This window comes from Sciurus vulgaris, assembly GCF_902686455.1.
Source record: "Sciurus vulgaris genome assembly, chromosome: 1".
Classification (NCBI taxonomy): Eukaryota; Metazoa; Chordata; class Mammalia; order Rodentia; family Sciuridae; genus Sciurus; species Sciurus vulgaris.
In genome coordinates, this window is record NC_136461.1 from 96993184 (window position 1) to 97006830 (window position 13647).

General features: G+C 35.6%; 1 protein-coding gene across 3 annotated transcripts in view; it reads right to left on the reverse strand.

Moving 5' to 3' along the window:
- Positions 1-13647, reverse strand: part of LOC306657137 (guanine nucleotide exchange factor VAV3) — a 296869-nt gene that overhangs the window by 34660 nt on the left and 248562 nt on the right. For 2 of the 3 annotated variants that reach the window (XM_079132882.1, XM_079132884.1), the window contains exon 19: positions 9302-9807. In XM_079132882.1, the coding sequence (XP_078989008.1) occupies positions 9709-9807 (99 nt within the window). In that variant the 3' untranslated portion in view covers positions 9302-9708. Of the gene's footprint in view, positions 1-9301; positions 9808-13647 lie in introns of those variants that run through there. The other variant, XM_079132883.1, reaches the window with a different exon arrangement.

Genomic DNA, 13647 nt, shown 5'->3' on the forward strand with positions numbered 1-13647 from the left:
GTGGACAAACTACTGATATTTTACTTATGGTTTCTTTATTGATTTTATGCTTAGGAAGTTTCTCCTCAATTCTATTACATATGTACTTTTAACTTTATTGTTTAATTTTGGTAATGTTTATTTTTATTTAAGTAATAACTTATTTAACTTTTTCAAGTAATGGATTACAATTCTGTGATCAATTCCAAAATGTACATCAAAATAATAACCAGCCACATAGGCAAATATATCCATTTTCCTCAGAGTAGTATTTATAATAATGAAAATTAGAAAAACTAATGTCTAGCAATAAATTATGCTGAAATCACTTCATATGATTTGAAGAGAACTCGCTTCCAGGTATCTTCCACATTACATCTGGGGTGATCTTTTCAACCAGTCTCTGCTGGCCATGTTACTTCTCTGGCTAAAAATATTCAAGGGCTCAATGTGCTCTTGAGAAAAAGTCAGACTTCTCGTGTGGCGTCTTGTGTGCCTGCTTCTCAGTTCTTGCCTTCCAGCTCTTCCTCAACAGCCCTACCCCTGCATGCTTCCTGAACCTCAAGGTTTCTGAGCTACCTGTTCCCAAGGTCTGTAACTCCTCCCTCCCCTGATCTGTCAATACCTACTCATATCTTGGATTTTGGTTTAGATGTCATTTCTTGATTATCATGCATTAAAGTCTATGGCCCTTTTCTCTGAACTCAGATCTTTGCTCTGTGACACTGTTCTCTATAGTGAAAACACATCCTGTTCATTCCTGTAAACCCAACACCATATCTGCACACTTGTCAAATGGTTGAACAAACAACCGAATAAACAAATATGCTCAAGAAACAAAGCCAAGTGATAAAAGTAAAATATCAAATTGAAAGCTATAGACATTTTATAAACATGCAGTAACACACAAAGAAAGTAAGTACTAGGGAAAAGCATGCAACAGAAGTTTAAAGGGTGATCATCTGAGTAAACCAGGGAACTTTTCTATGCTTCCTTACAATTTTCAGAATCTTTCATAATAAACTTTTCAAACGCAAAACTAGTTTATCAGAAAAGATCAAATAAAAAAAAATACATATGTACGCTCTCTTACTCTAAATAATCCCTGGACAACAAATGCTTATTGTATTTCTGCCACTGGTTTGGTTACCGGAAATATTGCAAAACAATGTGAAGACAGTTTTTCAGAACTGTATAATATTTTTAAATTATATATCAAACAATTAATGCCTTAAAATAGCTTTTTAAAAAAAATTCAACTACCTTCAAGTTCAGCCTTTAGACTGACAGAAAGAATTATTCTTCACATTTCAGAACTGCAAAGCAAAGTGAGTTCTGCTGGGTGTCATCTATCCAGCATGTGTCAGTGCCCGTGTCTACAGTTGTTTGTTTCAGAACCTCTAATTAGCTGCCTTATCTTCTGCTAGTGTTTCTTCTGGTGCTAAGTTTTAATCATCCAAATTAATTGAAATACTGTAGCAATATCAGATTCACATTTTCAAAATTAACAATGCATAAAATAAAATTACCCCTAAATCTGGTTGGTAACAACAGCCACTAATAAATTCTGCAAAAGAGACCAGATCCCACTGCTAATTTTCACTGCACGAAGGAGCTAGGACTCAGAAAATGAGCTTTTCTCTGTCCAAAGCATGGCATAAGAAGTGTACATAGAAGATCTCTAGAAAGGTCTCTAGTTTGGCACTTAGATGCTGTGTGGCCTTGGATAAATTACTTATTCTCTCAGAGCTTTGGTTCCCTCTGCTGAAAAACCTCAATAAGCCATGATGGAACATCACTACTGCAATTGGGTTACATGAGACTTTAATTTCCATCTTGCTAGGAGCTTCTCAGCTTGCATTCTTTGGTGAAGCAAGCACCCACATTAGGAAGTCTCATATAGCCAAGAATGGGGAACAGCCTCTGGGAATGTGTACTAGGCACTGAGGCAGTCAGTCTAACAGCCAAAAGGAAGGAAATCCTGTCATCAAGTACATGAGGCTGAAAGTAGACCTTTCTCAGGGGTGATTTCAGATGAGATCCAGCCCAGATCTTAAATGAGGTTTTAATGAGAAAACATGAAGCAGAGAATCCAGTGGAGCCATGCTCAGATTTCTCACTCACAGAAACCAGGAGATAATAAATATGTGTTATCTTACACAGCTGGATTTAGGGTGACTTGTTACACAGCAATGAAAAACTAATGCAGATGTGTACAAGTATTGATAATAGCCACCACTGCTCTCCCTTAAAATGTTCTAAACTTTGATGAATGATTCTTTTACTATTCCTTTTAATCTTCATAATGACACTAGAAGGGGTTGCTACTATTAGCTCCATTTTCAAGATGATAAACAGGTAGGCCTTCTCAAGATGATATGACCAGTAAGTGGAAGAGCAGGGTACAAACTTGGCCTCTGGCACTGCAGAGCCCTGTGAACCACCTCGCAGGCTGCCTCTGGTGATTGAAAGTGCTGACATGAATGAAAGTGCTGAACGGAGACAAAACTAAGGAAGCTCTCCCCTCCTCTCTCCTCATCACTCCCTCATTGCCACAGTCAGGCTGCAGCCTCAACTCTGTGCCTTGAGGACCACACTCTGGCACCGAGCTTTCCAGCAGGGAGGACATCTGTTATTCCTCTTGTCCCTACAAAGCATGTCACATTAGGTCCTGTTTGCTCTGCTCTCTGATGGACCTATCTCTTACTCATATGTCAGTTGGTAACAGCAGAAACAAAAGATTATCATCTTCTAAGAGCACAGAACCTGCATTCAAAGGAGAATATCAACTTGAAATTTTAGGTACAATGACTGCATGACAAGATCAAATGTGTGGCAAGAAAACTATTGTACTGCTGCAAACCAAAGATAGCAGTTAGGATTAACTTTTGTTGGGAATCTCCACTTCCTGCTTTAGGTACCTTCCTCCCGATTTATCTCTTTTGATAAGAGAAAAGGACCAAAGAAAAGAACCTACAAATGGAACAAGGAGAAGGTAGAAGAGGTGGAAAATCCAGTCAGTGGGCCCAAGAAGAACTCTCTGATAACTGTTGTGCACAATAATAGATTTATATTATAATCTGCTCAAACCAAGTTTCTCTCTACTGCTACCCCTGGCCCATTGTTTTACAAGCAGAATTGCAGAATACAAATTCCATGTGGACAGGCTAGGTCAGTTCCAAGTCCAGTTCTGGAAATGGGCACAGAAGCCAGGTGAACATTTAATATGAAAGCCAGGCTTTAGTGATTTCTTCAGAGATAAACAAGGGTGGAGACTAGGTCAATTAAAGCCTTCCTTGAATTTTTGCCAGATATGCTGGTAAAAAGGTATTCTGTTTTCTCAGGATTCACTAGCTATGATGAACAGCTATTCTAAGAGTTGCTAATGGATACTTTTGCCTGTAAATGAGACAAATGTACATGAGGCGCTTGTGGATAGGAAGTCAACAAAGAAGAAAGGAGAACTGAGACACAGGAAGAAACTGAGCCCTGAGGGTATCAAATGAGTCCCTGGATTCAACTCTGCCTGGAGGCAAACACTCTGGACTTCCCAGTTACTGAAATAGGTATGCCTTTCCCCTTTCTTATTAAACTAGTTGGAAATTGGTTTATATTCCAAACAAAAGTATAGTGCTTGATAAATACTTGAAATGACCCAAACCTGGTACAGACTTATACCTTCAATTAAATATCTATAGTTCTAGTAAAGTTACTGATATAGTTACTGATGTAACTATTAGACATTTTGTGTCCTTGGCATATGTACTTCTTCAGTTCATAATGAATTCTGCCCCTGGTATATTCACTGTCAACTACACCAACTAAACCAATACCACATGTGGGTGGTTCACCATATTCTGAGCAGTACTATTGTTAAGTGAGTTAAGTTTGTATTTCTTATCTGTCCAACAAAATTCCAAGTTCATCAAAGGCAAGCAAGCAGCCATAAATTTCTAATAACTATACAGAAAAAAATAGGTCTCAAAAATGATCTGTAAAAACAATTATAAGAATCTAGCATAAGTTTTCCTTTCATTCCAATTAAAATTTTAAAAATCACTTGATTTGAATATGCTGAGATAATAACCAATATGTGTCATTTTGACAAACTCCACACACTGTGCTCCAATGTTCTAACTAGTTCAATAACCACTCTCACTCTTTGTCCATAGAGTTGTAGTATTAATAAGATCAACGGCTATTTTGATATTAAGGCGACATTTTCAATGTCCCCTTTCCTGAGAGCAGCCAGATATTATCTGCATTAAATATGGTGTTGGAAACTAAAGTTTTTACCTTCCTTAAAAACTTTAGACCTGAGCCCATAAGAAATTTCTGAAGTTTCTTTCTCTAGTTAGCATTAGGTGGTCCTATTCTTTTACTTTTGAAGTGGAAGAGTTATTCAACTAGCACAGTCGCAGATATAGAAAAGGAAATGCAGGTTATATCTGATGAAATGGTTCAAAGTAGCTCATAGGTTTCAAGACTTTCTCTTTAGAATGATTTTTCTAAATATTAGTAGATACATTATCTTCTAAAGACATAATTACTACGATAACAAAAAAAATGTTATAAGTTCCAAAATGACCCGGAAGTAGATTTTGTATGTGATAATTCAAATATTTTGTTATTTCAATAATCACCATACTGATGCTGTGTTGCTATCTAAAAGAACCCCCATGTACATCTTCAAATATTCACCTCTCTCCCTTCTTATTCTGAAGGTACCTAAGCAGTGTGAAAGACCTGCTTGGCAAAGGCATGTACAGACCTGCCAGACAGCAATAGCGAGTCTTTGTGAACTCAGAGTGAGCCTTGAAAGGGAGAAACAAATCCTCCAGCCAAAAAAGATGTGAGCCAGGGACTGTGATGTTCATTTCAGAATCTGGTTATCACGGTAAAGTGAATTAGAAAGGGTAGTCCCGAAAATAACTACAAGGGGATCAACTGCCTTAGTGCAAAACTAGTCTTATTGTTCATAGTTTAATAGAAGCTGGAAAAAAAATCTGCTATTTTAAAAACCAGAGCATGCTCCCCAGTATTCGTTCACAGCTTGGATTTCTCATTTTTTCCGCAATGAATCTTAATCACTGGGTTTTACTGTCCCAGTTTTTTTTTTTTTTTTTTCAAGTTCATTTCTTCACTGTGAAATATATTTTTTGCACATTTACAAATATGCTCCCAATATTTCAATTAAGATACAGATCCTAATATATTTGATGAGAAATTAGTTGTGGGGATAACAGAAGAGATAGAAATAGGTTCAATTGGTTAATATGGAAATTTTGCAATCTATGGAAACTGTATCTTATGGATTACAGACAAAAGCTGATTTCCTAAAACCTTCAAGAATATACATTAGTTTCCCTCATTACAAAAAAGAAGGAAAATATGTTTTCAGATCAATGATTAAACAATACTGCACTGTTAATTTTGTTTTCGATGATTTGGAAACTAAAATATAAAATTTCTCTATTGAGAAAAATTGATAATATATTTAAAAGCAAATTTAAAAGAAACAATTTTATTTAGACTTGGAATGCATTTAGTAATCCTTTGAAATTAAAACACTAAGGAGAACATTAAACTGTAATTCAATACAATAAACCAGCATACAGGATTTTTATATAAATAAAATCAGCCATACATAAACTCCTTAAAAATAATTTGAGCCCACATCTGCTTGCCTTTCCATTCATTTTGCTTTTTTTAGTGTACTAGGTAATCACAGATATTTATGTATACTTACGGGATTATCACCAATTGTCATGATACTATGTTATGCCACAATGGATATGTATGTAAAATTTATATAGTGCTACAATGTTTTATAAGTTTGTATACATATGCATTTATGCTATCAATACCTGTGCCTCTATTCCCTTTCCTAGGGAGAGGGGCCATGTTTTTTAATTAATGGCATTGCTGAGCTTAATGTCATGTAGAGCATGAAGCTGGGTAATGAAGCAAAGATTATTTGAATTCCTTTTGTTACACAAGAACAAACAGTATCAGTGGCATACAACAATCCTCACCTCCTGAAAGAGAAAGTGACCACCTTGAAGCTGTCTGTGCTTATAAATGATTAGGATATCTTCTCGGGTGAATACAAACACAATCTAAGCACAGGTATCTCTTTGTAATCAAGAGTTTAATAAAGAGCACAGGGAACCTAGGGCTCTCAGGAAAAACCAACCCATCATCTCTTCATTTACTATTCAAGGTTATCACAGATTCCATGAGTAATTAAGCTCAGAAAGGGAATAAGCTACCTAAACTGTTGCCATGTACTCCATCTAATCTACAGGCAGTACAACACCCAACAATGGCCTGAATGTTTTAAAAGGTAGAGCTGCTGATTTAAATACAGGATGCTGTAAGTTTTAAAAATACAGGACAATTTTGCAATAGTCAAAAACATGGATTTGGTGAAAAGAACACATGCCCTGGCATTAAATAGACCATATGCAAACTGAAATAAATCCTGTATCTCCTATACTTAGATTGAAGGAAAACTTTTAAAGCTCAGTATTAAAATTTAATTGGTAACTTTGACCTTGAGTGCCACTTTAGGTGAAAATTATTACACCAGTGCTCTGATTTTCTTGAGATTATGATCTCATGTTCTTGAAAAAGGCCTAGCACTTCCGTGTTCCTGAAATAATTGATCTGTCTGTTGCAAGTGTTGTTTTTCGATACACAACATCTGTCTCAGGAAGAAAAGTACAAACTGATGAAAATACCCTGCTATATTTAAGTAATTCAAAAGAGCTACCACAATTTGCATCTAACACATTATTTTTATAAAAGCAGTTAACATTATAAGTTGATAAGTTTCTTAGCACACAATAGAAGACAAGAAAAATAAGAGCAAAGACATTTGCAAATATGATCTATTAAAGATCAACCACAACTATAATGAAGAGCTAATGTTTTTAAAAACATGCTAACAAGCCAAAATACAAACCTGCAGCTCACGTCTTTCTTGGGTTGGAATAAAACTCCACAATGTACATTTTCAACCTTGGTAGTGATTGTTTCTTTGTTGTAATCACAAATGTTAATTTTACAAAAAAAAAAGAAAAAAAAAAAAAAAACTCTCAACCATTACTGTTGATTGTGTATACTGGTAAAGATAAGCAAAAGCGCATGACAGTCATTAGGTAAGCAGGGAATAACTCCAAGTCTAGAAATGACTGTGTTTATGTAACTTCTTGCTTCAATAGAAATTCAACATAAAATTCAGGGTCTGTTTGCAAAGAAATAACTGGCAAATGTTATTGATTCTCTAAATGGAAAAATAGACAATATTAAAATCTAATACAAACTAATTAAAATGATAATTGCTACCACTTAGCGTTTACTACATACTGGGCAATTTGAAAGGCACTTTACAAGTATTATTTACGTATGCTCACGGCAACTTTGTAAGGTAGGGGACTGTCATTGGTTTCCTTTTAAAATCAGGAAAAACCAAGAGGAATCAAATTGCCTAAGGTTAAACAGCAAGGAAACAGCTAAGTTCACTCCCAGCCCCAGCCAGTGTGGTTCAAATCCATGCTTCTTTGTACCACTTGACCCTGACATAGTCTATTAGCAGGAAGAATTTATAATGCAAGCAAGAGAGTCAACCCCTATCTATAGAAAAGAGTATAAGTCATTCATTAATTCATGTAACAAATATTTACTAAGTACTTCTTACCCTATGGAATTATACACTAAGTTCTTTTCTAACTCAAAAGGTCTGTAGAGAAGATATAGTTTACCTTTGTACATGGTTATGAAATTGGAAACTGAAAGTTATACCTGACCTCCCAAATGCTTTAATCATTTTTACTACAAGCCCCCTAAATAAGGCCCTGGAAAGTCATCAATGTATTAGCACTTGGAGATGACAACTAAATCAGCTAGCAGAGAAAAAATAAACAAATAAAAGGAACTTCAACAGTAAAAGTACAAACAGTAAGCAATGCTTCTGGGAAGCAGTCTGCCCATGCGGCCTGTACTATAATGATCCCTTGTTTAAATACCTTGGATGAAACACTCCATAACTGTGAAAACCCGCTAAACAAGGACTCCATCAGGATCAATGTGAGACAGTCATTAAGCAAGGGTTAACTCTGAAACAAGAAGTTTTGCCCCTTGTCAGCAGAAAAAGGCAGAGAAGCAAAAGTCAACCAATCCTTTTCAAGCCTGATTCCATAGATGGCTAAGGGGAGAAATAGGTGTTACCTCACCAGCAGCTTCAACAGCAAGATCATCAACCATTTGACTTTTTCAAAAATGTGGAAAACTAAGAAAGATATTCATATATTTTTAGTATACCCTGAAATTTTTCTAAATACTCTCAAAAACATAATATACAACAGTACTTTTATATTTGTGAGTTTATGTTTTAGGAAGATCTACAATTTTTGGACACAGAAATACCAGAATAGTTATACCTATACAAAGTCATCCTTTAGCATAAAGGAGTATAAATTTATTTTATTATTGAACTACTTGGTCATATTTATAATCTGTGAATTCACAATTTATTTTGGCTATAAAATAAATTGTTAAAGAGTTAAATGTGTTCCTACTAACATACTCTAAATATAGAAATGTATTTCCCTAGAGGGAAATAGTCTAATGAAAATGGACATAGAATAAAGAAAAAAACACCTAAAAACACATTTATTAAGGTTAGATGAGTTTCTGAAATTGAAATACAACTCACATGAAATAAGAAAAAAAGTAGTATCTTCATGGTCATACGCTCCTACTAAACAGAAAAGAAGTAACTTCTGAATATTATTGCAGAGTCCTCTGCAAAGGGTATTGTCTTGGGAAAGTTAGAACTATTAAAAAGTAAACCAGAACCCTATTTTTTTTAATGGCCTCAATTTTGTTCTGTAGTTAAAAGATTTAAACTGATCCCATGACACAAGTGAGGCAATTTCAAGCCAGAGGCAGCAAAGCTGCTATAAATCCCAGACAGCTCATAAACTGGCATGGCTATGATGGGTGTGGTTTCAGTTAAAAGCTATAACGCTTTGAAAACTAAACTTTATGACTAGGCGAACACTGCTTATGAGGACAAAACAAAACAAACACATAATCTACATTATTTTCCAGCAAGGCTACTCAATTCTTCATGTTCCACTTGATTTATTATCAAGTTCATATAGCTAGAATCCTTTAGTTGTGAATATCCTTTACCTATAATAACAGGATCACATAGAGAACAAAATATTGATAATTAAATTCAGAAAGGCATTGCTTAATAGATGGAAAAAAATTATACTTAAATAATAAGGCAAACCTCACAAAATTAAGACAAATCAATGGTCTCCAGAGAGGACACATGTTCACAAAGTCCTTAAAAACATGCTTCTATTATAAATTCATAGAGATATAAGATTAAGAAACTTTCCAAATGGAGAGGTACCAGTTGTATGTTCTTCCCAACTCCCTCAGAAAAATGCTCATTTGTAATAGCCATCTTGCTGGTTGGTTTTCTTACCAGATTTAGGAGGGAGCAGAGGAAGGAACCTGGGTAGGTTAGCATTAGCCAGGCACCCTGAGGTGGTTCAGTAAGCAAATAACCAGCCCAACTGCTGATTGTGGAAAGAGTGTGGTACTAGGGTTACTCATCATGTGAATGATTTACACTTTAGAACTTCACCTCCTGGTCACACAGTATATACCAAGCTGTGAGGAACAAAGGCCAAGAATATACCTGACTTTCTATAGCAATTCCTTAACTGAAGTCATTATAGGATATATCATCAGAAACACACCTGGATCCACCTGTCTGGGAGTTCTTCGGAGTCCATTGGTCCGTTTCTGCCCAGAAAGGTAAAACAAAGCAAAACAAAGATGCATTGGTGATTTAGCATTATGAAATTACATTACCTCTGACATTCTAGAAGCTCAACAAATGCTGCATTTTTTCCAATTAAAAGCATGACTAAATTTGAATGTGGTCTTAAAGTTTGTTTTTATTATTTAACTCTTTTAATTTCTGCAATAAGGCTTTCATTTGAACATCATTCTACCTCCTACTCCCTCTGAGAGGGGTCTTGCTGTCCTGTCCAGGCTGGCCTGGAACTTGTGATCACTCTACCTCAGCCTCCAGAGTAGGTGGGATTACAGGGGCATGCCCAGAAAACATCATTACATTTGACAAGTCATTGATATGACTCTAAGAAAAAGAAATACTTTTGTGTGCCTATTCTAGATACTGTGTGTGTTTGTTTGTTTGTTTGTTTGTTTAATTACAGTGACTATAGGAAATAGGAGAACAAAACCTGGGCAGCCATTTGGGGTTGGAAAATGTTCTTAGAAAAGTTCTATGAGCAATAGTTTTAAATTGATCTGCTAAAACTCTAACTCCTCTTTCTGAGGCCTGACAGAATAGAGAAAGAAGAAGATATGCAACCTCAAAACAAAGTTCTGAAGCTCTGATTTTAGCCAACACTCAAATGATCTAGTGTTTTAACTGTGGACCAGCTGTATCTGAATACTTTTAACAAAATAAAACAAAACAGGCAGGCAACTCTGAAGCCATGAAAGTGAATTCTTATTATAGAAAAGGAATCCATTAAAAAAAAACTGTGCATTATAAAAAATTATAGATAAGATTCAAAATGAAAGAGATTTTAAATTTTTGAAATGCATGATTACACATTTGATTTCACAAGCATTAAATTCATTCTCACCTAATAACTATAGTAATCTCACTAATTAAGGACTTGATTTTTCACTTTTTATTATACAACTGGATGAGAAGCTGAGTCTATGACTACCATATAATTCAGATTTTCACAAAAGCAATTTTCTTTTTATGCATGTTGGGTTTTGTGCCTGTGTGTGGAAACTTGGTTTCATTCAGAGCACATTGGCTTTGCTAAGTACACATTAGCCATGGATTTTTCTCATGGTTCCTTATGATGTTGCTTTTTACTCACAAGTCAAATGGTTGAAACAGGGTCTTTGAGCCTTCCAAAGGGCCTCAAAGCCAAATCCAGCGGACTCTCAGACACAAGTGAAAAAACTGGAGAAACTTTTAAAAATGTAATTTTTGTTTTTACTGTAACTGCTTTCAAAACGGATTTTTTAAAAGACAAATAGGATCATTAAAGTGAGCATTAAACTTCTGTTGAGCACGATGGATAGCTGTACTGGAAAAACTATAATATAAAGAGTCTCTATGAGAAGAAAATGCTGCTCTGGGCCTCTTGGTGGCCAGTGCACATAAAGTGGAAGCCCGGTAGTGACAGATTCATACCCAACAGCATGAAAGAAAACTGCTTTCAAAGGAAAACTCATTCTATCTGACATTTTACAAAATCCCTGGACTTCCCATAGAAAGGACAATACAACTGACTACATTTGCTATAGGAATATACACAATGATGGCTATCTTGCCACTATTTACTTTTCTTGTACCATGCCACCTTCTTAATGTACAATAGAAACTGTCTTTCTTCTGATATTCCAAATTCTTTCTTATCAAAGTGCTCAGGCTGCAAGAAAAAAATTCAACCTTTGGGTCTGAGTTCTAGAATCCCTAAACCAGCACTATTTAGAAACTGTAAACTTAAAATGTGAAAAAAGAGAATGTAAATTCTCTTTTACACAGATTAGAACTCAGATTAGAGAATAAAACTAAGTGCAAATTCAGTACATCTCTTTGCCTCAGTTTCTTCATCCACAAAACGGGGATAATAATAGCATCTACTTCACAGTGTTGGTGGTGAGACTTAAGTGAGTTAATTTACCTTAAGTGCTTGGAATGGTTCTTGCCACATAGTAAGACTTATTAAATGGTAATTTATTATCACATCATTAACTTCATAGAATTTTGAATGTGTAAATTCACCTGAAGGATATATTCTTGTCCTGTTATTGCCTTACTTATTTTTGCTTTCTTTTGTTTTTGAGACAGGGTCCTGCTATATTGCCCAGGCAGGCCCCAAACTCCTGGACTCAAGGGATGTTCCTGCCTCAGCCTCTGAGTAACAGGGACATGGGCACACATCAGTGTGCCCAGCTTGCTCACTGTTCAAGTTCTTTCTCCTGAAGAGTCACTGAAAATCAGTCACCTAGAAAACAAACTTTTCTGCAGGAAAAGTAGGCAGAGAAATGAACTATGTGTTAAATAAGTTTCAAAAATAGAGGGGAATATCAGTTCCTGAGATGAAGTAAATTGACAAGAGTTTGAAATTTATTATACTTTCAAAGCACCTAAAAAGTAAAAAACATGGAATATATTAAACAATTTAAAAAATAAAACTCAACAGTCATTCTGTCATCCCTGTCCCACAGACTTTCCTCACAGACCTGTATTTTCAAAAGCCCTAGGCCAAGGCTGGACAGGCCCTTGTCCCCAATAAGAAAGGGAATGAGAGAAGGGCATATGTACTAGCCACCCCAGGATCTCTCAGTTACAGCCCCATGAGACCATGAGAATTGGTCTTTAGTGCCTTCTCGATCTCCTTTGATCTACCTTGAAGGGGTGAGGAACAAATCTCATTTTATAAGTACTTGGTAATTATTTCTAGCTTCATTACCTAATATTTTGCCTTTAAAAAATATGTCTTTGTTATCTAAAAATCTCTTGTCTTCTTGCCTCTTTTGGGGAAAGACTAATTCTCTCTGTTGGATTTACCAACAAAATAAACAAATCTTCCTTTGGTATCTGAAATTTGGTTCTTCTATCTTAACCTGCATTAAGGGGTAGATTCAAAGTAGCTGAATAGGTGTAAAATGATAAATTTGAAGTTGGAGGGATCCTGAGGGCCACGCCAGAGAGGGTGTGGCCATGGAGCCTACGGATCCTGTGGCTATCAGAAACTGACCTACCTTGAGAACCAAATGTGAAATTAAAATAAAAATTCACAATCATGCTCTTCAAGGAGACACAGAAGAAAACTCTCAACCAATTCAAGGAGAGAAAGACGGTCCTCAAGAGGGGAAAAGAATTAAAAAATCACAGAACTTTAAGAAGGGCTTCATCATCAACTTGGGGGAGGAACATTTGTTATTGAAAGTGAACTTATTTGTTATGGGGTGAAAAGATGCTTCCTAATGTTCTTTTTGCTACAATTCTCCCTTGAACCATCTAAGGTTTCCAAGTATACTGGCTGGCATGAGGGCTCACTATGTTCCTCCTCCAGAAAAGTAGAGATTCTCAGTACAGTCACACTTTAAATAAAAAAAACACACTTTTATATTCAAAAGTTAAGCAAGTCACTAAAAACCTAATGCTACCTGATACCACATTAAAAAAAATAAACATGAAAATTAATTCTTTTTATTAATAGGCTTATGTGTCATTTTAAGAGTATAAAAGTACCTGAGAAAATTATTTTAATATGTGAAAATTATTAACCACTTCTTATTAGCACTTTCTTGCTATAAATACACTCACTTCACATTACCTTATTAAAATGAAATGAAAACCATTTTCCTTGGAAAAAAATAATACACATGCCGACTAGGATAAATGTTAAGTAACAGTGAGTCAAAGTTCAGAGCTCTACAAGTCTGTCTCAACAATCTAAGAATAGAGCAGAATAAATGAAAGAAGGCTGCTTGGCCAGATCATCGGCTCTGTCCAGAGAACCCTGACACACTGATGAAGAGCCTTCCTGTCCATGAAATACTAAAAGGAATTTTGGG